This window comes from Bombus huntii, unplaced genomic scaffold (genome assembly GCF_024542735.1).
Source record: "Bombus huntii isolate Logan2020A unplaced genomic scaffold, iyBomHunt1.1 ctg00000058.1, whole genome shotgun sequence".
NCBI lineage: Eukaryota > Metazoa > Arthropoda > Insecta > Hymenoptera > Apidae > Bombus > Bombus huntii.
This window is the reverse complement of record NW_026099319.1, coordinates 622,424-645,402: the sequence shown is the minus strand read 5'-3', so window position 1 is coordinate 645,402 and position 22,979 is coordinate 622,424. Positions and strand designations below refer to the sequence as shown.

The 22,979-nt window shown below is 33.5% G+C and overlaps 2 protein-coding genes and 1 long non-coding RNA gene across 7 annotated transcripts in view; 1 reads left to right on the top strand and 2 right to left on the bottom strand.

The window, feature by feature from the left end:
* The window catches only part of LOC126875780 (katanin p60 ATPase-containing subunit A-like 2), a 292,008-nt gene that overhangs the window by 260,249 nt on the left and 8,780 nt on the right, over positions 1–22,979 (bottom strand). The window lies entirely within an intron of this gene.
* On the bottom strand, positions 10,988–15,082 carry LOC126875818 (uncharacterized). 4 transcript variants are annotated; one of them, XR_007693685.1, is made up of 9 exons: positions 14,934–15,082; positions 14,264–14,605; positions 13,109–13,652; positions 12,801–12,896; positions 12,446–12,724; positions 12,102–12,370; positions 11,922–12,018; positions 11,151–11,759; positions 10,988–11,002 (listed from the first exon to the last, which is right to left on the bottom strand). It is a non-coding gene; the product is annotated as an uncharacterized LOC126875818 (long non-coding RNA). The 4 variants fall into 4 exon arrangements; XR_007693687.1 differs by lacking the exon at positions 10,988–11,002 and having other exon boundaries at positions 11,399–11,577; positions 11,655–11,759; XR_007693686.1 differs by lacking the exons at positions 10,988–11,002; positions 13,109–13,652 and having other exon boundaries at positions 11,577–11,759.
* LOC126875797 (omega-amidase NIT2-A-like) lies at positions 13,760–22,728 on the top strand. 2 transcript variants are annotated; one of them, XM_050638702.1, is made up of 4 exons: positions 13,760–13,855; positions 18,517–18,701; positions 19,096–19,264; positions 22,505–22,728. In XM_050638702.1, exons 2-4 carry the CDS (start codon positions 18,618–18,620, stop codon positions 22,534–22,536), a joined length of 285 nt encoding a protein of 94 aa, XP_050494659.1. In that variant the 5' UTR covers positions 13,760–13,855; positions 18,517–18,617; the 3' UTR covers positions 22,537–22,728. The 2 variants fall into 2 exon arrangements, with proteins under 2 accessions (XP_050494659.1, XP_050494658.1); XM_050638701.1 differs by lacking the exon at positions 22,505–22,728 and adding an exon at positions 19,540–20,357.

Below are 22,979 nucleotides of genomic sequence, written 5' to 3'. Positions count from 1 at the left end.
GTAGGAAATGAAGAAATGGTTTTGAAAGAATTTTCAAAAGAATTGCAGTCTAATGTAGAAAATTCTTATGAAAAGAAAGTATCAATTGACACCGCTTCACAGGATTATATTTTCATTAAAACAGACTTAATGTTTGATGTCAATAGCTCAACAGAATACCAGAAAGAGTCTGTGAAACGAAGGAAAGAAGATATTGCAGTATTGTATAATGATTTGTCACCATCTTCGTCACAAGATACTCAAAATTTACAAGAATGGTTTGACAAAAAAAGTAAAAGTTTAGGAGAAGCAGAAAAAGATCATAACAAGAAGGATAATATTTCAATGAGAAATATTTTGGACGGCGATACAAATAAAGAAAACCAAATTGAAACGAAGGAATTAGAAGCAGTTAGTAAATCAACTGCTGAAAATGATACAAAATCAATAGACAACGTTGAACAAAATATATCATTAGAATCCATACAAAAAGCAAGAGATAATGCTTACAATAATGAACATTTGCTTATAGAAGAAGACCAAATGATGACAGCGAAAAATGCGTGTGACACTACAGAATCAAAAACTTCAGCAGATCTTATGTCGAGAAATTTAGATGCTAATACACAAGAGAAGTCTTTAGAGAATAAAGATGACAAGAATCCATCTCCATCTATGTTAGATAGTAGTAAACGGAGCAGTCGTTATAATGTCGCTGCAAAGCCTGCTACTTCGCCAAAATTTGAAGAAATTGTTTATAATCAAACCAGACAATCAAACACAAATAAAATTTTGCGAAGCGCTTTAAAGACAAAATTAATCGAAGACAAGTGTGAAATAATTAATAAACAAAAGGCATCGGAAAATGTAGAAAATAAATTTGCCAAAGAAGAAAAAAGAGGTGTTAAACAAAAATCAATTTCAGATAGTGAAAACGAAACAACTGATACTCGTCAACGAAGGGAAGTTCTTTTAACGAACACAGCTAGTGATAGCGATAGGTATAAATCTGTAGAAAATGATAATGCAGTAACGGGTGTAATAGCAACTGATGAAGCGAAACATAGAGGCAGACCTAGGAGATCGGATAAAGTCGAAGTTAAAAAAGATGAAGATACAAGGAAGATCCTACAAAATGAGAAGGGTGGATTAGAAGAACAAAGAAAACTCGAAGAAGATACAAAAGAAGAAACTACAGAGACAGAAGTCAATTCAAAAGGTATATTCAATAATAAGTGCGATTTACTTGATACCGAAAGAGCTATTGAAATTAATGATACGGTTCAAGATATTAAATTTACTGAAGGTAGAAGCCGCACTCGAAATGATATGGAAGATGTAGTAGAAGATTCACAAGAATTATCTAATAAAAGTAAGTTATCAGAAATAAGGATTGCACTTAACAAAATTGAATATACAAAAACTATTTTACGGAATAAAAAGAATTCATTAGAAAGAGAAAGAGGAGTAAGGGAAAAGAAGAAAATGTACAGACAGAAATTATTTCAAAAAATATATCAGATGATAAATGTGATTTGCTTTAGAAAAAAAAAAAAAAATATTATCCACAAACTACATTAGGAATTTATCTATTTTAGTGAGGAGAAAGAGAAAGGATAGAGGAGTTGATCAATAGACTGTGGCTTTTGAAGCGTTTATGAAAAACTTACAATTTTAATAAAATATTCAATGTAAAGTCTTTGTTATAATATTCAAATAAATAGATGAAAAAAAAACTGAATTTGCATAATTACTCATGGCTTATTGATCAATCATGCGACTCGTTCAGAGGTAACTCGAGTTGTAAAGGCGACAATTTATTAAAAATGGTATATCTGACGTACGATGCATTTGCTCATGTTAAACTATTTAAATAAGTATAAAAATCACGCGAAAAAAAATCTACTGAAAATAATGTTGAACTAGTTAATAATAATAAATCATATAGTGAAACACAAACCTTAAATCAAGATTTTAAGTTCAAAAAAAAAAAAAAAGAAAGAAAAAGAAGAAAGAAGTTGATAAAATGACAGCAACATGTAGCAGCAGGCGAGAGAAAATAAGCCTAATTTCTAAAAGAAGAAACGATGCTCAAGAACTCGAAATTTCTCGAGTGGATATGCTAAACAACGAATTTAATGAACAGTTGAAAGAACGTGAAACAGCAATAGAAGACTTACATCAAATGTTAAAGCATCAATCGGAAATTCATAAAGTTACCTTAAATGAAGCAAGTTTGAAAATAGGAGAACTCTCTGATAAAATTAAATGTTTTAAAGGAAAAGATAGCCAGATACCGAAAAGTAATGAATTACTCGAAGAAGAACAGAATAAATGGAGAAGTTTAGAAAAAATGATTACAGAAAAACTTGAAGAAGAAAAATCCCGTTAGGAAACAGCTGAAGACGAAGTGAGAAAGCTTTCCAAATATAACGAGCAACTTCTAAAAGATTATCAAGAAATCCATAAAAAAAAAAAAAAAAAAAAAAAGAGAGAGAGAAAGGAAATACGCTGAGGTTGTTCATCATAATCACAGGTAAAGAATTAAACATGTACCTCAACTGAAAGATAAAGTCAATCGACAGGATTTATATGCGAAGAACATAAGAACACAATATATAGAACAGCACAAGATGATCGAAAAATTGAGAGCAAAAGGAAAACGTGTGCATAATAAAGGTAAAGAGAACACATAATGTATCTCCACCAGGGGCGCATGATCCAAAATTAAATAATAAAATAAAAGGTTTTGTTACTGAAAAGTTAGAGAGATTTCATGACAACAAAAGCATTGCCTGTGCAGAGTGCAGTGTATCAATGTGCACTAAAAATGCAAGCAACGTGACGATTACTTTTAGAACACCACAAGCACCACGAAAACACAATCAAGACCAAACAAGATCAAGTTCAAAAGTGAAGTTACGCGAGCTTATTACTGCTAACGACCAAAAATTGAATTACGATCCCGAGCATCAACTCGCTGATTTTCAAGTAGAATGTTCCGACAAAGACAGGACGACACAAGAGTTCGAGAAGCATATAGAGGACATGAAGGAGGAAGTGCAAAAATTAGAATTGCAATTCGACGAGTTACAAAAAAAAAACACACACACGCACGTAAAAAGAGTTCAATCTTTTGGAATACAAATTGAAGAACTAACAATAAAATTAGAAGAAATAACATAAGTCACAAATATGAAGTTGACTTGCTGGAACAAAAAAAAAAGGCCAAACTTAATTCATGTGTTAGTAATTCAATGGAGGAACGTGAAGCTGGAGCTAAAGATGCAAAAGAGATAAAATGTAGTTCTTGAACCACAAGGACAAATAATCTGCCCTTCAATGTGAACTAGACGAACTAAAGGGTGAATATGAAAAAGTGGGTGATTTTGGATATAAATATGAAGAAGAAACTAATAAATTGAAACTGGATTTTAGTAAAGTAAAAGATATGAACGAACAAAATAATTTTCTTAGAAAAGAACTGGAAAACGTCCAAAAACTTTCCAAAGATGTTAATAATCGCTTACTAGAGGCGAACCAAGAATTAAAAGATTCACATAGAAAACACACTCTTATTTGAAAATTGAAAAAAAAGAAAAAAAAACATCAGGAAGAATTAGGTGATATAATAAAACTTCATGATGAAGAAAAATATAAACTGATACAGCATTGGTGTTCTGTAGAATGTCAAACTGCCATAAAGGGTTACATTGATGGAAAAGTGCAGTAAATATTTAAATAACAATCCATGACTTCTTAAGTAATTGTAACAATCTTGATGTTTTACTATGGAACAACTACATGAAGTGCACAGTAACATTAATAAAGTAGAATCATCGATAAAAGTAGATGTATCTTCTTCATTAATATCAGAATCAACGACTGATATTATAATGAATGTGCATGATATTCCAGAAAATCAAAAAAAAAAAAAAATAAGTCACAGGAATGTACAGATAATACAATTCAAGATGGTTTAGTAGTAAATAAATGTGATGTAACAGATTTAAATAAAAACAAAAAAAAATTTTTAAAGTAAGGAAAGTAGTGAGACAGAGAGCATAAAGAACGCTGCGATTAATGAAGTAGAACAAGAAATAATAAATAAGGACCCACAAATTGATGATCAATATAAAAAAAAAAAAAAAAAGATGAGAAATTTCAAGAAGAGCAAGCAGAGAATACAACTGAGATTGGAGATCATTCAAGATATGCAGGTGACACATCTTTAGATAAAGAAAGTACGAACGATGTTGAAATATTTAATACAAATGAGGGTGAACAAAACATTGAGAAACACAACGTTTGTACAGTGTTAAATATAGATACAGTTAGTGTTACTAATGCTCAGTGTCAAGCATTAATTAAAACACTTGGTGAAACTTTTGATGATAAAGCCCAAACATTGCATCTCACGGATACAGACACAGATTTGTCTAAACTAGTTGATAGTAGTTCAGAAGTAATGGTACTGACTGTAGAAACTACTATATATTAATGATATGAATGAAAGTACGGAAAAAAATATTGTTTTAACTGTACATGAAAAGGATGCTGTTGTAAATTCCAATGAAGAAAAAAAAATGTTTCTGCAGAACAAAAAGGAATGAAGAACGCTGAAATTGTAAATGAAGAATTTAATTCGATAGGTTAAGCACGAGAAAGTGATGGAACAATTATAGAAGTAATTTCAACAGAAATTGTGGCTCAAGAAGTTTCTGAAAATTGTAGCCAGAAATACAATTATGACATATTAAATCATACAAAGACAAGAAACGATTCTATAACTCCTATTACCTCAGGAGTAATTAGTGATCTAGAAACTGCAGATGACATTGATATTAAAGAAAAGAATAACAAGAAACAACAAATGGAAATGGCAAGATTGATCTTTTGATAGTTCACATAAAATTAATGTAGAAAAGAAAATTATTCATAATAAAATTGTCGTACTTATACATGTTGCTAATACAGAAGGAAGGAATAAATCTATAAGTGAAGCAGATAAAGTGCGCATAACTAACAAAAGAAGTGTCATTCAGGATATCTTTGATGATTGGGGCATTGAAAATGCAGAAGATGACAGTCAGTCGGTATCTAAAGCTCCAGATACTGTGGAAATTGAATTGAAAAGTTTACTAAATGACACAAAAACACGAACTATAGAGGAAAGCACAGTTGTACTGGTTGAAGAAGAAATTACATGCATGGAAAAAGAACCAGTTGTAGATGCTGAAAAGGCTTTAGAAGTTGCTAAACAAAACAAAGAAATGCAAGTATCAAAGGAACAACTGGATAACAATCAAACTATAAAGAAACAACAAGATAGTATAAAACCATTACTCAAAGACCACTAACTCATTCTATATCACAGGCTGTTAGAAAGTCTACAAAAGATTCAACACGTGATACTGCGGCATTTCGTCAAACTTAGCAAACTATCCCTATTAATCGTAGTCGAAATTTAACCAGCCAACAACCTTCACAGGTTGAAATAGCAAAAGCATATACCACGACGAAGAAGAACAAGTACAAGTCGAACCAGTCAGAGTCCAATTCCATCGCTCCATACTGAGGAAACACCAAGATTTTGGAGGACCAAAATCAATCTAAAGAGGGGGGTATGTGACATCAATCACATCTCAACCTACATCAGTGATAATACATCGACACCCGACCTTCGGACACTTTTGGACACATCACCACCTTATTATCATAGAATACACCAAGGCTGTGACGCACCTCCGTCCACATCAGAGATAGGATATGGACCCCCGACCTTCGGACACTTTTCTACATCATAACCTACACCTAGCCCCTCAACATCCTAAAACCAAAACGTATATAAACCGAGACTTCACCCAGCTCGGGCAGTTCTTGTTCCTCTTCTAGTTGCTGTACTCATACAACCCCTATTCTCCGGTTCGGTGTTATTTTGTAAGTGTTTATAATAAAATTTTATAAAGGAAAATAAGTAGTTGGGTTACGACTCAGCCTTCTTACTACCACCCAAGTACCAACTTTACGTGACAGGAGCCGCCTCGGACCTAAGACTGATAATATAGGACTTGGGTTAAGTAGTAGAAAGGTAGTCGCGATACACTATGTGGTTTTTAATAGTTCTTACACACGGTGTGTACGCGAACCTTTCCCACCAAACTAGATTAAGAGTGGGGCCGCTCCACTGGGATACGTCGCAAGAGAGGGTAGGAGATCCGACCGGCCTTGGATACAGTGTCCGGCCGTGGGAGGGAGGAATCCGTCTTCAATGTCTCTGCCATGTACATAGCTTTGTTTCCCCCTCCTTCCATTGTGTCTAAGGTATGAGCCTGCTAGGTAAGCCTTACTGATGAGTCCACTAGCAGGCTCTGGACGAAACACACTTTTTTTCTTCTTTTTCTCCGTCTTCCTTCATATATCCGTGATAATTGTAGGCTGCTGGCTGTAGATGTCGCTTGCCGGGGTGTAGTACTGCTGTATTTCCTTCTTATTTAGATGTCGTGGAAGAAACATCGGACTTTGGAAAAGTACGAGGCGCCGGGATTTGAACCCGGGATCCGAACGTTTGTACTCTATGGCGCTAACCACTGCGCTGCCGTCGTCCGACACTAGTTGGTTTCGAGTGGTGGGATTTGCGTTCTCGTGTGCCGCCACGAGAGGAAATCTCAGTGTGGGTGTGCTTTCTGAACAAAGAACGCGGATTCGTTGTTCACACTTTTCGTTAGGAAAGTGAGGGTGCCCATTGATTATAGCCAACGTTAATGAACGAAGATAGGAGGAGGAAGCCTCCTACCAACGTGGCTCGTGGGTGACATTGTTTATTGGAAAAATAACTACCCGCTTTCTCCGTTATTTGTAAGAGTGCGCAATAAACCTAAGTATTGTTCTAAGGACCATCCATAAACCGAAAACACTTACAGGGTTAGAGATTCCTTCAAGCTATTAAGATTACGTCAAAGGATTCAGTTTATAGTATATAGTATGTAGTAGATCAGTATATAGTATAAAGCTTCAGACGGCGCACGGACCATCGTACGCGCCGTAACATAGAGAGTTATAAGAATATACATAAAATATAATTAAACATCGCAAAAGTAACTTAATTAGAAATGACTAGAATGTACGATGTATAATATAATGAATTCAAATTGTCTAAAAAATATTACAAATTTATAGAGATTTTACTATAAAATGCTTTTAACAGAAGCTGATACAGTTATATAGCATTTTCAAGCATTTACGAACATTAATGTACGAATTTGAAATTAGCAATATTGAAGCGCGGTACTCGGAAAGACGAATGTACATGGATAATTGTATGCACTAATCAACGATACGGTTATAATTGCATGCTTGATAGAAAAATATCATCGTAAAATTGATATGATTTCATGGAAACGCGTCTAACTTGGTATCTCGAAAGTATCTTAAGCAAACTAATTAGCGTGCCTGTTATGTTTTTTAAAATGTAAATTAACATGTAACAAAGAAACCTTCATCAATTTGATTCGCTTCAAACTGCGCAAATAAGTAGTATAAATAATATTTGTGATAGATTTGGCATCAATTCCATGTTTCCTTTGATATTTGCCTTTAGAAAGTCCAATTCGTTTCACGATTATACAAATTACTAAAAAAATGTCTATATTAGTAATTTATTTATTTTGCATTAATCGTGACATGTTAGTTGCATTATGTTATATGTAAACTACCACAGAGGAAAAATGATAATCTTTCAGTTATTAGTTTTCTGATTTTAATGTCATTTTATGAGTACTTTAACACGAGGTACTTGTAAATGAAAACAACCAATTAGGTCTAAAAACATAAGCCTGTTACCAAGACTCTTATTAAATTGAACAAGCTTTTCAAAAATCGAACGTGTATATTAACGCGAACTTATTATTTGACTGATTTGACTGATTTGACTGACATCCGAAATTGGTGAGATCATATGAAATTTTGCTTTTCGCGGTTCGGTGTATAAGAACGCGTCACCGATTGCTCAACTTTCGATATAAAAAGCGGATCAAGTCTACCGGATTATCCTACAGACACGCATTAATTCGTAAGAGTTAGTCATCATCTGGATAATAATTATCTGAAGAAACTTTCAACGTGAAAATATAAAATTTTCATTGATTACATATTGCGTTCGCCATAATTGAAAAAATGGTAAACCTTCGATCTCATCTTTCTAATACACATTTTCTTTACCTCGTGATAAATAAATTCTTGGAAATTTAGGAAAATTTTCAGTGATCATTTTAAGGAATTTGACAAATTTCCAATAAGACTATGTAACACCGTTAGGTAAAAGTGATTCAAATGTAGTAGCGATTTTAAACGAGAAATCTATAAAGGTGTCATTAGAAATTCTAAGACTGTCTCTGCATCTTTATCTTAGGTATTACGCCAATAGTTTTCATTACCGTGATGTAATATTTATCATGCTTATTTTGTACGTAAAACGAATCGTTGGAATATTCCCGAAGCTAACGAAGCATTTCCCAAAAGTTAAACCGAAGAAATTAACGCGAATAGTTAAGTGAAATTTTTCCATTAACTTGCTGACCAACCGGCAAATAAAAAATCATAAAAATTGTTTCAATGTGTTGAGGTCACGCATAACTTCTTTTTTCATTGACGATTACCAAACAGGTAAAATTTCGAAATTGTACGAAGGCCACGTGACCAGATCGTATTGGAATTTGAAGTGCATGGAAAAAGACAACTCGAAGTACAAACCTTGAGCTGTACTACTCGAAGTACAAACGTGAACTAATGGATGCAGAAAAGCAATTAACGCCAAACATCCGAACAGCATCTTGGAGCCCGTCATTGTTCTGAAATAAAAGAAGTGACGAATTAAAAAGACGCAGGACTAATAATAATAAAGGAAACTTAGTTCGTATTATAAATTGAATTTACATCAGAAAAGAAGCACGATCAAGCGAAACAGATCGTAGAAATGACAAATATCATCGATATACGTTTCAGTGTAATTTCACTTTTGAAAATTATTTAGTTTAATACGATCGTATTCATCGCTCCGAAACTTTCATTGTGCTGCAATTTGTGCTGCGTCTTTTTAATTTCTCTATCTTTCTGTGTTTTCGGAAAAATTACTTGAAAGATTAAGAATTGCTTGCCTTATTTTATTTTCGATTAGTTAGGATTTGATTATTCCAGGTAAGGTTTATTATTTATAACAGGTTTTATCACTTGTTTATTATTTAGGAGTTTGTTATTTTAGGATTAGTACCTTTTAGGATTTCTTATCCTTCGAGTTTCTGTTTCAGATATCTAGGTCTATTTCAAGATGTTTTATTACATTAGGATTATTTATTCGATTAAGATAATTTAAGAGTTTCACAATGTACAAAGAAATAATCGCGTGAAATTTAGATTTATGCTTTAAACGTATTAAACACGCGGTAATTTCAATGTCTATAGCCTCGAACGTGTTCTGATTAGTTGTGTCATTGTCTGTGACATTGAAATCACAAAAATCCATTGCAAGTGTGCTGTCATGCAATGTGGATGTAATTGGGTTTTTTGGATATTTCCTGTATCATCTGATTTGTACAGTACTATTTTAACGCAAGGACAGGAAAGTTATTATATATTTCCCGTCCATTATTTGAATCGTTGTGAAGTGTAACGAATTATATTCGATTCGAGGAGATGTTAATGAATTACCCATTTCATATGTAATTACATGGAAATAAAAATCATTGCAAAAATAATTGATCTAATGACAACGGAATTTCCAATATTTTTTTGTTTCGTCACGTCTTTTTCATAATATATCTTTTATAGGTACGTGATTTATTAATCGTTCGAATGGAAATAATTATTCGTATAATATTCAAATGATTCTAGCCATAAAATAAATTAAAACGATACCTGTAATGCAATCTGCGTATGACGTCAACCTCGATCTATGCTTATACAAGAAATTTTATCAATCAATGACTAGATATACAATAATCAAATATTATAAAATTTCCTGAAAACCTTTAGGTGTTAATATCTTTAATATTTGCAAGTTATTGTTTAGCGCTAATTAGTTAGAATGTAACAAGTGGTGTACCAGAATTGAGATAATTAAGCCACACGAACAATCTTATTTAGATCTTTTTAATTTTTTAATTCTCTTTTACTCTAACACTTCGTAAAATTAATCTTCATTAGCTACTACACTTCATAGAATAACAAGAGATAATTTTTCTTATATAACGTTTCATTCATAAAATCTATCATTAAAGTATATCTTCATAAAAATATCATTCCATACTAACGGTATATTTGGCGTCATACGAGATAACAGTTACCAGTGATGACATATGTAACTTTATAAAGATATCTCGTTTTATTATATATTAAAAGAATGTACTCATTGCTGCTATATTTCAGATGAAAAAAAGGAGGCAATGATTTTACAATAAAATCGTTCGTTTACAACTGATTCATTTACATTTCATGATAATACTGTGCATTCTGAATATGCTATGATTTGGTTTAAAATAATAAATAGTCCATTCTTGCATACTATTGCTCCAGCTTTACTTGTATTTTCGATATTGGTATAAATAGAAAGACAATTAATGTCGTTCGAGTCTATTTTCGGATCATTTATATTACGTTTAATCCATATAGTTATCATATGAGACATAGTATCGTAAAATTTGGAAGAATAAAACGTTCGTACAGGAATTACATTTTATAAGAACTCCAACAAATCTGCGTGTGCACCTAAAATACAAACTGATAGTGATAGTGATTGTTCATAAGTTTATATACATTATCTAATGTCAATCGAAGGTATCAATTCTTTTTCTCCATAAGAGTACTTTTTCATTTATATGTGTTCAAAAATACATGTGTTCAACCGTGAAGCATATGTCACCTACAACGAAAAAGAGTTTTCCTATACTTAATATTTCCTTTATATACCTATGAAAGTCTATTCTTCGCGTAGTATGAAATTATGAATAAATCTGGAATATTGTTCAATCTGAAAAGAAAAATAACTTATTGACATCATTCATTGATACGAGATTCAGAATGTTTGTTTTGTCTTGCAGAAAAAGAAGGCAGCCCTCCCTTTCTTTTAATGTGAAATAGAAAGCGAAAATTTGAAAACAGATTTTTTGGAAATTTACTTGCAAATATCGTTTTCAATATCGTGATTTTCTTCCCAATGGTACTGTACTTTCAAATTTTCCAGTATCCCTCTAAAAACAAAAAGTCGAACCTCGTTATTGTTAACGTAGGCATTACAAGGAAGAGAAGTATTAGAAAGCAGCTCCTTTTTGTTATGGATTTCTTTATAATCATGTAAATAAGAAATTCCGGAAATTTTTTCCTAAAGAATTTAATTCTTGTGCTTTGATTGATAATTATTACACTACATACTAACTTTTCGCATACTGTTCGCGTCTAACAATTTCCTAATAATAACTACTTCAAAATAACATATGTTCTTGCACGAATTCAAAAGTACGTATGATACAATTACAATTGATTCTAAAATAATAATTATTTAAAGATATTAAGATACTAATTAAACGTTTCACTATATTTCAAAATCTGGAACAACAAATTTTTATTTATAAAAAATGAAACTGTGTTTATATATTCTTTGTCATGATGCTATTTCTTATTACCATGTCGACATTTTTTAAAATTCATTTTGTTATCTCTACGCAATATGAAAATTCATATACTGCTTAATATTTTTTACATATTATCCATCCACCGCATGATATCTCCTGAAAAATCAAAATATTAATGTTATATTATTACAATGCTTCTTAAATTTCAATTTTTGACAAATTTGAAATCCAATATATTTTGCACAATTATTATTTATCAAAAAATTCCAAGTTAGTAACTTTCTTTTCAAATGGCAAATAACATATACTTTGACTTACCTGTAAGTTTTTGTTCCTAATCATCATTTCCTCTTATAGAACATCATTATTGTTCTTATAATTACTACCAGTGTCATAGATATTGTAGTGGCTACAACTGAATTAATAGAAAATGATAAATAACTGTGTATAACACTAACACATAATTGTGTATAACAATGACAGATAACTTTTACTTACATATCAGTCGATAAGGGATTACTGTGATATCCTGTTGATGTTTCTTAAGGCACTTGATTAGGTGCGATACGGTATCATTCCTTATGGTATACTGTAGATAAGTATTTTAGAAAATAACAAGAATAAATCTAAATTATTCAGAGGTTCCAGTTTCGGCTTAGACATAAATACAGGACCATTTGCAAAGAAGAAAGGGTGCGTTTCTACAGCCTCGTTATAGTAACCATGAATACCAATCTCTGAATTACTGGTTACTAAACATAAATATCCTACAAAATTTAATATATTTCTTTAATTTTTAATACATACATGAGTTAGTAGTTCTAAATTATGAATCATCCTACCTGTGATATTACACTTTTCCTTATAATATCATCACTCGAGTGAACAACATTAAGATCATGTAAACCATGTCATCCTATCTTACTGTGAAGATACTTAGTTATGTTATCTAACATTATAAAAATATCATCAAATTCAAGTCCTTTTATTCACATCACATGGCCACGACGATCTGGTTCTTCGTTATATAATGTTCTAAAATTTGTCGTATATATAGGATGTACAAACCGTGATATCAAGGTATCAGTTCTTCCTTCCCAAGGGACAGTTTCATTAAAATTCTGATAGAATTAAAAATTAATTATTAATATTCTAACAATCATATATGTTAAATACATTATAGTCAACGATATATACCTGAGCGAATGTAGGGGTGATTCCTTGATAATTATAAATGTCATCAGCCCACATCATTGTGCCACTTCTTTGTACTCCAGCCTCTAGATTAACAGCCTAAACAAACATACGAAATTTTATAGAAGCTGTACAAAATATAGTATATATGCGCAATATTGAAGCGTTCAAGGGGATATAAAGGTAATGTACATCACATACACGTGTACTCTCATGCAACAAAATACAATTAGATTTAATAGTATAAGCTCTTTTATTCATCATAATAGATTGGAAATTTAAGTGTCTTACGAGGGTGAGTAAAAAGTTACCCGCTCTGTCGGTGTAGAATTTATTTTAAGCAATTGTCAAAAAAGACATACATCATTTTTTGACATAATCACTCGATTTCTGTATACACTTTGTCCATTTGCCGAAGGACCTTTATATTTTCTCATTAAAAAATGTTTTGGGCTGAGCTGCGAACCACGAATGCATCGTCGTCTTCACCTTTTCATCAGCTTTTTCGGCATCCATCTCGCACAAACTTTTTAAAATCCAAATCTGTCGTGCACTATTGCATAAGCAGAGCCGTGGCTGATTTGCAAATGATTTGCCACATTATCCAGTGTCACTCGTCTATTCCATAGAGCATAAGTTCATGAGCACGTTCAATGTTGTCATCGTGGATGTGGACGGGCGTCCAGCTGTTTTTTCATAACACTCGTGCGATCTTCTTTGAACTTTTGTGCCCATTCAAACACACTTCGTGACAAAACACTTTCTCCATAATGTGCATTAAATCTTTGATAAATATAGGCATCAAACATAACCTCCGACCACAAGAAACGAATCACAGCATCCTGCACTGTTTTCCTGCAAATCACCATTGCAAAGCGCCATTACTCGCGCAACGGTCACAAACGAATTGACGTAACACAAAGAAACCTGCGCAGCAGCACTGAACAGATATTGACGTCATACGAAGAGTGCAGATGGATCAATACGGTCGACAGAAGTTTTAACTATCTGGAGTGCGGATAAATTTTTACTGAGAGTCGTATAGGAATCTATAATCTGTAAGTACACCTTTGGCTGAATGGAAATTTCTCTTACATATAGTCAAAAATGCTGAAACTGTGTATTGAATTGGAAAGTGATAAAAAATAAGTGAAGTTTCGAGGTTGCATGTGATTGCATGAGTACACAGGACGTTTTTAGCGAATAAAAAATAATTTTGAAAGACACGAGACTTATCTTGTATTTTATGCACTCTCTGTGTCCGAATTTCCAGAAGCTCTCTATCTTATGAAGTGTTTTAGATTAGCCGGAAAATTTTGTACGTACGTACAAGAAGTATACGATCTAAGTGGAATATTCCATTATTCTCTTGATACAACAGAAACGAAATTTACAGAACTTCTCAGAAAGTTGGTTTATTATTACCAAATTTATAGAATTAATATACGTTTATCATCTTTACATACCTAAGTCGTGGAGGTTTATCGTGCGTAAAAAATTAGTGTCGTTTCAAAGTTACATTTCGTACATTTTAAGCCTATAATTTGTAACGTACAAAACAATGTAAATTTGAGCTGTTTCTTATCTCCACAATAAGAAAATCCAACTTTACGTTTTTTACACAATGATATTTATGGAACAGTAATATCATATTATTGCATCGCTTGGAGAATGAAGTCAAGGTACGATGTGACCCTAGTGTAAACGCTGGGATACCCAGCTGTGCCGCACTTATAAGCATAAGACACAATACCTATTAAATACGAGGTTAATTCATGTTGTATCAGCAGTGGTCCGCCGCGGTCAGCCTGAAAGGATCGTTAAATTTTTAATCAAAGATACTGAAATATATCGATCGAATTGTATTGAAATTATACTTATATACAGTAATAATCTTCTATTGATTTGTGTATTGAAATACTCCAATTTATAACGTACATGTTATATATATTTTGAGCAAAACTAAGATTAGAAGGAAATTAGATTAAATACCATAACGAGGTGTGAGAAGTGGGCAAAACTATTAAATTGTGTTTATCTATTATTTTTAATGTTTAAGACGTCGATTTGATGTTAATTCGAATCGACGTGTCTTCAGATACCGTATAGTTTGTAGTAACTCTGTAACTTAATTACCGTACAAGAATCCTCTCCACCCTGAGCATGTTCGGCGCATATTATACCATCAGTGATATCAGGTGCATTAGGAAATTTGGAATAAGCTATTTTGCATTCGGCGTTCTTAATCACTGGCATTTGTACTTCCATTAATGCATTAGGTCGTGGTCGTCCTACGAAGAAAATAAGAAAGATATTTAAGACTGGAACTATTTAATTTTATTATAAAATTGATATCACTTACTATATCTTAATGCTCCCGATCCAGCAACAAGGGGGTTATAGCCGACGAAGTTGCTCTTTCGTAGGGGCTCTTTCGTACAAATGGGATATACATACCCTGAAAAATAAAAAAATAAATGAAAATGCAGGAAACGAATGACCAAAAGTATGAGAAAGAATTATACACGCTTTATGACACAATATATGTGTACAGTAATAAATTTCAGGATATGATACTTCAGTAATACTCAATAGCATATATATATATATATATATATTTGAGGACTTACTCGAAAATGGCACCTCCTCCACCAATCTAAGAATGGCAATATTATGATTGTGTATGTTTTCTATTCCATCCATATGTGCACAATGTGCTGCGGTCAAAACATGCCTAGCCGATATCAGGGAACCTCCGCACTTCCATAGTGGTTTGTCTGGGTTTCGGGGATTACGAAAACCTAATGCAGCGATCCATGGCCAAGCGCCTAAAATGCAATAGTCATAGTTGTGAATATACATAATTTTTCTCACATAACGAGTAACAACGATTATTAGCTATTCGATATTCGATCATACAGCAGACGATAAGTACATACGTACAAATACTCTGAAATAGAGATTTGATAAAGACAGAAATTAAATTTTTATTCCAGTGGAATACAAATTATTAAATAATTCTATATAATTTCTATTTGAACTATACTGAACTATAAAGTTCAAACGTGTAATTTCTGCCCTAACAGTTTTTGATCTCTATCCATATTATTACTCCTATATCAATTTTTTATTTCAAGCAAAAAGATACTCTTCCTAACATGAAGTAAAAGAAAGAAATAATTCAAGTTAATAAGTAAAGTTACTACCGATAAAATCATAGCATTATTATTTAGTCTAATTGAAATGTACATTGATGTGCTGTTTAATGCCTTTAAAGTTCATTCTTTGCAGTAAATGGCTTATTATTAATCGGAAAGAAAGACATAAAACGTACCAAGTTCAGCTGGTTTACCATCGACCACCCTGGTATGAGAGACGTTGCTAAAACCACAGTATGGTGGTCGCAAAGCCTTATACTTATACACAGTTTTTATTAAAATTTCTCTCTTCTCTTTGTTTGGATCGTTCGGACAGCAAACGATCGTAACATTGACCTGGTATCTGCACACTGATCGTCTATAAAAATCGGTGGCTGTACGGTACTGTATCTGCCATATTTCTTGCAGAGGTTTACATTTTCTGTAGTCAAGGCACCTGCCTTCTTGATTGTCCGGTGTGGTACATTCTGGATCAAACAATTTTAAAACATTTATACAGTTCAAAGATGCGTAAGAAAGCGACACCGATTACTCAACTTTCGAAGTAAAAAGCCGATCCAGTCCACCGGATTGCCCTACAGACACGTATTAATCCGTAAGAGTTAGTCATCATGTTGATAATAATTATCTAAAGAAACTTTTCACGTGAAAATATAAAATTTTAATTGATTAGATATTGTGTTAGCCATACTTAAGAAAGAAAATGAAAATGAATGAAATGAAAGAAAAGGACTACCTTCAACCTCATTTTTTAAATAAACACTTTGTCAGTTTTTCGGTAAATAAATTCTTAGGAATTCAGGACAGTTTTTAGTGAATCATTTTGTTTCGACCGTTCGCGGAGAGACGCGATCGCGAGATAGCACGTCAACGAGAGTTGTAAGTTCCCGTTACGATTAAATAATCGACGCCACGAACTGATCGATCCCCTTATTTCGATTATGATAATAAGGGTAGTTCAATGAAATTCCACAGAATTAACACAAATAAATTAATGTTTATTTCAACAACTTATTAACTAGAAAGATATAAATGGAACAAAAAAAATGTAACTGCGTTTTGGTTGATAAGTAATGCGCGACATACCACATGTGTTGACGGTTCGACTTCTCGAAAAGTTCTGAACGCCTTTCGATTTTTTTCGTTTTTTCTGGAAGGCGACCCCCACTACGTTCGGATCACGCCACATTCTTTTACTGCGAGGTAAAATACGGGCCACGAGTCGACGTTTCTGGAAGTCGCCCTGCTTAATGAACCATGCGCTTGCCACTACAATGTTTGTTTGCCGGGCAGACGCGACGATCCGTCTGCGACATTATAGTGCCGCGATCGATAGTTAAGAATATGACCTATGGTAAGCCGCATGGCGTAACATTCTCCCCCCGTTGAGAGGGTACCGATCAAACTAGCGAGGTGTGGTTGAAGTTCCCATCTTATTTCGGCTCGGTGGCTAGTTGTTCGGGTTTCTCGAGATCGGGTTGAATTGGCAGTGGGACAAGCCTTTTGACGCCCCGATCCAAAATGCTCTTTGCCGTCTGAACTGTAGCTGTCCGGATGACACCATCGGCGCCTGGATGAACCTTGATAACTCGGCCCAGAGGCCAATGCATGGAGGGAACGTTGTCCTCTCTGAGGATGACGATTGTGCCCTTTTGGATGCTGTGTCCACCCTTGCTCCATTTATTGCGGTTGGTTAGCTCGTTCAAATACTCCTTATGCCAGCGGTTCCAAAAATGTTGTTTAAGCTGTTGGATATGCTGCCATTTGGAGAGTCGGTTCGATGGAATGTCTCTGAAATCTCGATCACGTAAGCACATTAATGAATCGCCAATGAGGAAATGTCCGGGAGTGAGGGCTAGGAGATCATTTGGATCGGTGGAGATAGGAGTTAGCGGGCGGGAATTGAGGACTGCTTCTATTTCTATGATAAGAGTATTACGGTGTTAAGCTCATATGTTTCTGTTTCTCCACTCGCGCTGCGCCATAATATCCTTTGATATTTCCGATCCTCTGGTCGTACGAGGAATTGCCGATACATTTTCTCGATCTCGCCAGTGAGTACGTACTGATGAGCGCGGAATCTAATTAATATACAAAATAAATTGTGAATTGATTCGAGAATATAGGATTTCCCCATTTTCATGATTATCCTGATTTTTGTATAAATATATTTTTGAAGATACTAATAATTAGGTACTTATAAATTAGTATTATCAATTATTTTGCATTTATAATCCCGCCTCTAGTATAAGTGTTAATTGAACACTAACTTTATGTTTCAAAAAGTACTAGCAAAGTCGTTGAGTAACAAGCCACTGATGCTAACACAAATAGCATTGTCGTAATTAAATATTTCTAAATATTCATTTTTCATTTTGAACCTGTAGAAACAATTTATTATATATACTATTAGCTAAGTAATTGCATATTTAATTAAGTCGAAATATAAAACTTAGTTATTTTAATAATTTAAAAAATAAAAAACTGACAAACATTTCAATTTAATTTATGGTTGGAACAAAAGACAGTTATTTTTCATTAATTGAAATATTGCAATGCAGAGTACTTTCCAAAATACGCCGAGAGTATTCCTGATGATGAAACGAGCGTTGCTTCATCGAACGCAGCTAAAGAAAACAATATCTATGTAGTTGGTGGTACGATGCCTGAAATAGAGGGCGATAAATTGTACGATACCTGTACTATTTGGGGTCCCGATGGAACTTTGACAGCAAAACACCGAAAGGTAAGTAATATATTCCTTTATGGCTTTGAATTTGAAAATATTGGGGTGAAGAAAGTGACTCTATCTAGGAATAATTTAGGAATATACATATGTACATACGTATACTATAACCAATTCTATAATTTACGGTTTATAGATAACGTTATGATACGGGAAACGCCCATTTTTGTTGTAATGTGTAATATAAATTTTTCACATACTTAAAATATTATTATACTTATTTTTTCTCCTTTTTAAACATTATTAAATGATAAGATTTTTTAATAAAAGAAAGTGATAAAAACGCTGTCAGTTATTAAATAAAAAATAATTAAAGTTTAGGAGTTGGTAACTTTGATATTAAATTACAAAAGTTGCAGCAATAGAATTAGCGACTACATTTTTATGTTATTAGGTACATCTATTCGACATCGACATTCCTAATAAGATTACTTTTCGAGAGAGTGATTCACTCAGTCCTGGTAACTCCCTAACGACGTTCGATGTGAAGGGCTGCAAAATAGGTATTGGCATTTGCTATGATATTAGATTCGAGAAAATGGCACGCATTTATCGGAACAAAGGTACAGTAACTTAATCGATCAATACTTAACTAGCAAAAAATTAAATATCTTTCTTAAATATATTCTATATAAAATTAATATAATCTGTAACTCTGTATAAACAGAAGCTTAATTTAAAAAAACCAGTATATTTGCTGAAAATGAAACAAATAAAAGAATTAAAAGCACAATAAGAGGACTGTCCTCGCATATTCAGAAATGATGGAATGTGAACCGTGCAACTACGAAGTTAATTGGTATTCGGTAGCTTCATATTTCCTGCTTCTCTGGGTTAGGTTGCCAAATGCTGATATATCCAGCGGCATTCAATATGACCACTGGACCACTGCACTGGTCATTACTTCAGCGTTTCAGAGCGAATGATAATCAATTATACGTTGCCTGCATATCACCGGCTCGTGTTCCTTAAGCAAGTTACGTCGCATGGGGACATACACAGTTGACCAATCCCTGGGGAAAGATTCTTTACGATTTGGAAACTCAAGAGAATATGGCAGTCACCGATATCAAAAAAAAAAAAAAAAAAAAAAAAAAAACTGGCGAACCGTGTGTTACCACAACGAGACACGCGATGCTATTTGTCGCTTTAAATTGTGCCGCAACTCGTTTTTGAGATCTTTGCCAGGGGCGCGTTAAAACATGCTGAAAATATATTTCTGGCTTTTCTGGGGTTTAACTGAAATATGACAAATAACGTTGTAAAACATATGTACTTATGACTTACAGAGTAATTGAGTGTACAAAATATATAGTATACAAAATAGCCAGCGATTTAGGGCTTTAAAAGATCAAAAGGAAAGAAAAGGAAAGAAAAGAAGAAAGATAATATATTGTGGCAGTCTAAGTCGATCTAAGAAAATAGATAAAGGGAGGGAGGGGCAAAGCTAGTTAATCTGGAAAGAATCCAAGCGTCAATTTCAAGCATTTACAGAGAATCAAGCGGGCTGGTTAAAGTCGTGAGTTGAGCAATTATCCCGCGTTAGGTTCAATCAGGTTAGTCCCACGCGAAATTGATCCAACCATGCGAAAACGAGTGTATTCTGATTTCTGTCGCAGATACTTCTGGCTAGTGCAGTACCTACACGGTGGTTGTTGAAATAGCCGCTTCTCATCTATTTTCCCTAGCGCGGACATCATCCTTTGATCCCTTACGACTAACGAAGTTTTCTAAGATGTACGGCAGTTTGAGATTCTACTTGAAAATGATCATGATTGCGGTCTGTGTGTCGTCTGCTCTTCTTTTTGTCCTTCCGTTAAAGACTGGTAAGTTGATACTGATTAATTATGCGATCGAAACCCTATATAATGGCTACAAAAATGCCGCTAATATAATATTCCTTCTTTCTTGTATCTGTCTGCCTCTCAGGTCGTTTTACTAATTACAATAAGTAATTTCGACTTCTTTGCGCTCTCTTTTAACGCATTCGAGACCGAAAGAAATTCATATCAGTCATATATATATATATATATATATATATATATATATATATATATATATATATATATATATATATAAAAGAAAGATATATATACAAGATATATATACAAGAAAGAAGATACAAGAAAGAAGGAATATTATATTAGCGGCATTTTTGTAGCCATTATATATGGTTTCGATGGCATAATTAATCAGTATCAACTTACCAGTTTTTAACGGAAGGACAGAAAGAAGAGCACACGGCACACAGACCGCAATCATGATCATTTTCAAGTAGAATCTCAAACTGCCGTACATCTTCGAAAACTTCGTTAGTCGTAAGGGATCAAAGGATGATGTCCGTGCTGCGGAAAATAGATGAGAAGCGGCTATTTCAACAACCACCGTGTAGGTACTGCACTAGCCAGAAGTATCTGCGACAGAAATCAGAATACACTCGTTTTCGCATGGTTGGATCAATTTCGCGTGGGACTAACCTGATTGAACCTAACGCGGGATAATTGCTCAACTCACGACTTTAACCAGCCCGCTTGATTCTCTGTAAATGCTTGAAATTGACGCTTGGATTCTTTCCAGATTAACTAGCTTTGCCCCTCCCTCCCTTTATCTATTTTCTTAGATCGACTTAGACTGCCACAATATATTATCTTTCTTCTTTTCTTTCCTTTTCTTTCCTTTTGATCTTTTAAAGCCCTAAATCGCTGGCTATTTTGTATACTATATATTTTGTACACTCAATTACTCTGTAAGTCATAAGTACATATGTTTTACAACGTTATTTGTCATATTTCAGTTAAACCCCAGAAAAGCCAGAAATATATTTTCAGCATGTTTTAACGCGCCCCTGGCAAAGATCTCAAAAACGAGTTGCGGCACAATTTAAAGCGACAAATAGCATCGCGTGTCTCGTTGTGGTAACACACGGTTCGCCAGCTTTTTAAAAGCGCTCTCCGTCTGCTTTTTCCTCTCTTCCCTGTCTCTTCGTTTTTCCTTAACAAGCGAAACCATTTTCGCGAGGACGAGAGTACGGAAATGACGTACTGGCAATTTTGTTTTGTGATAATACAAGCAGCTCGGTTTCAGTGAATTAAACTTGACCCCAAGCTTCTACTTATCTATCTTCCTTTCCTTTATTTTCCCTTCTATATCGGTTTTGCGGTTTTCCACATTTCCATCACAATAAACCATGTTTTTTCTCGATTTTACATGTTAGCCAATGATTCACGGCAAAAGCGTCGACTGTAAAAATATTTGTAGTTGCAATAGCAACAAGTATGTTTTCTCAAATAGAAAATATTGGGAGCGTACACGCTGGCAAAACAATTCATGAATAGCTCGTCCTCTGCTTGTTATTTATTTCGATACTGTTAGCAAACAAATTCATGAAACATACTGGTAGAGCGTAAAATGAACATAAAAGTTTTGCGTACACTTGAGAGCTGAACTTTGGTTGTTATACGTATATTATACATATACGCATACAGTTATGTATATGTATATGTATATATAGAAAATTCCTTAGAACTTTGAGCTTAATAACATATTAAAATCATTAACATTAAGGAGGTGAACTTTACTTACCAATTACCAAAGTTTCTTCCGCCAAATAATACATAAAAATTGAATAAGATAATATAACTAGTTTTAACTTTTTTTTGTGTTATAATTTGAATCACTCGATTTATCCGACTGAGGATGGTCGATCGCAATCTCAATTTATACGTATTCTCATCGCATGAAATAGATCACATGAGGGATTTTCAAAAGTCGATGGAATATTAATCGCGATTAATTATTTGTAGGTGTATTCTGTGCGGCTAAAGCAGTCACCTAATGAATTATTGAGTACCAGGAATGTTAGCGGTAAACAGGATTGCGGCTATGAATGATTCTCTAATGTCTATATTAGAGATGAATTTGATAATTTATCCTCATAATATGCAATCCGCTTTTAAGTGGAAATCATAATTAACAATTTCTGTTTGATTAAATATGAAGAGCAGATAAATCGATACGCTTAAATCAATATTAGAATTTCTTAACATTTTTATCAGATATTTTAGCACTGTAAAAGCGTCGTAGTAGAGAAATATTAGGTTGTTTTAAAAGTTTCTTTCGTTTTATAAGATAGTAATAGATGTACAACATTTTTCGTTTTATATTATTTTATTGAATTACGTGTGATCCACCTTTTTCCAATTTAATGTAAAATAATATAGAATAACATAAAACAAAATATGTTGTGCATCTGTCGTTTCTTTATAAAACGAAAGAAAC

Excerpts from the sequence above, each read along its gene's own strand:
- LOC126875797 (XM_050638701.1), top strand. The coding sequence starts at position 18,618 with ATGCCTGAAATAGAGGGCGATAAATTGTACGATACCTGTACTATTTGG. Across the intron at positions 18,702-19,095 it reads TGACAGCAAAACACCGAAAG|GTACATCTATTCGACATCGA; the intron begins GTAAGTAATATA and ends TTATGTTATTAG. Across the intron at positions 19,265-19,539 it reads ACGCATTTATCGGAACAAAG|GTTGCCAAATGCTGATATAT; the intron begins GTACAGTAACTT and ends TCTCTGGGTTAG.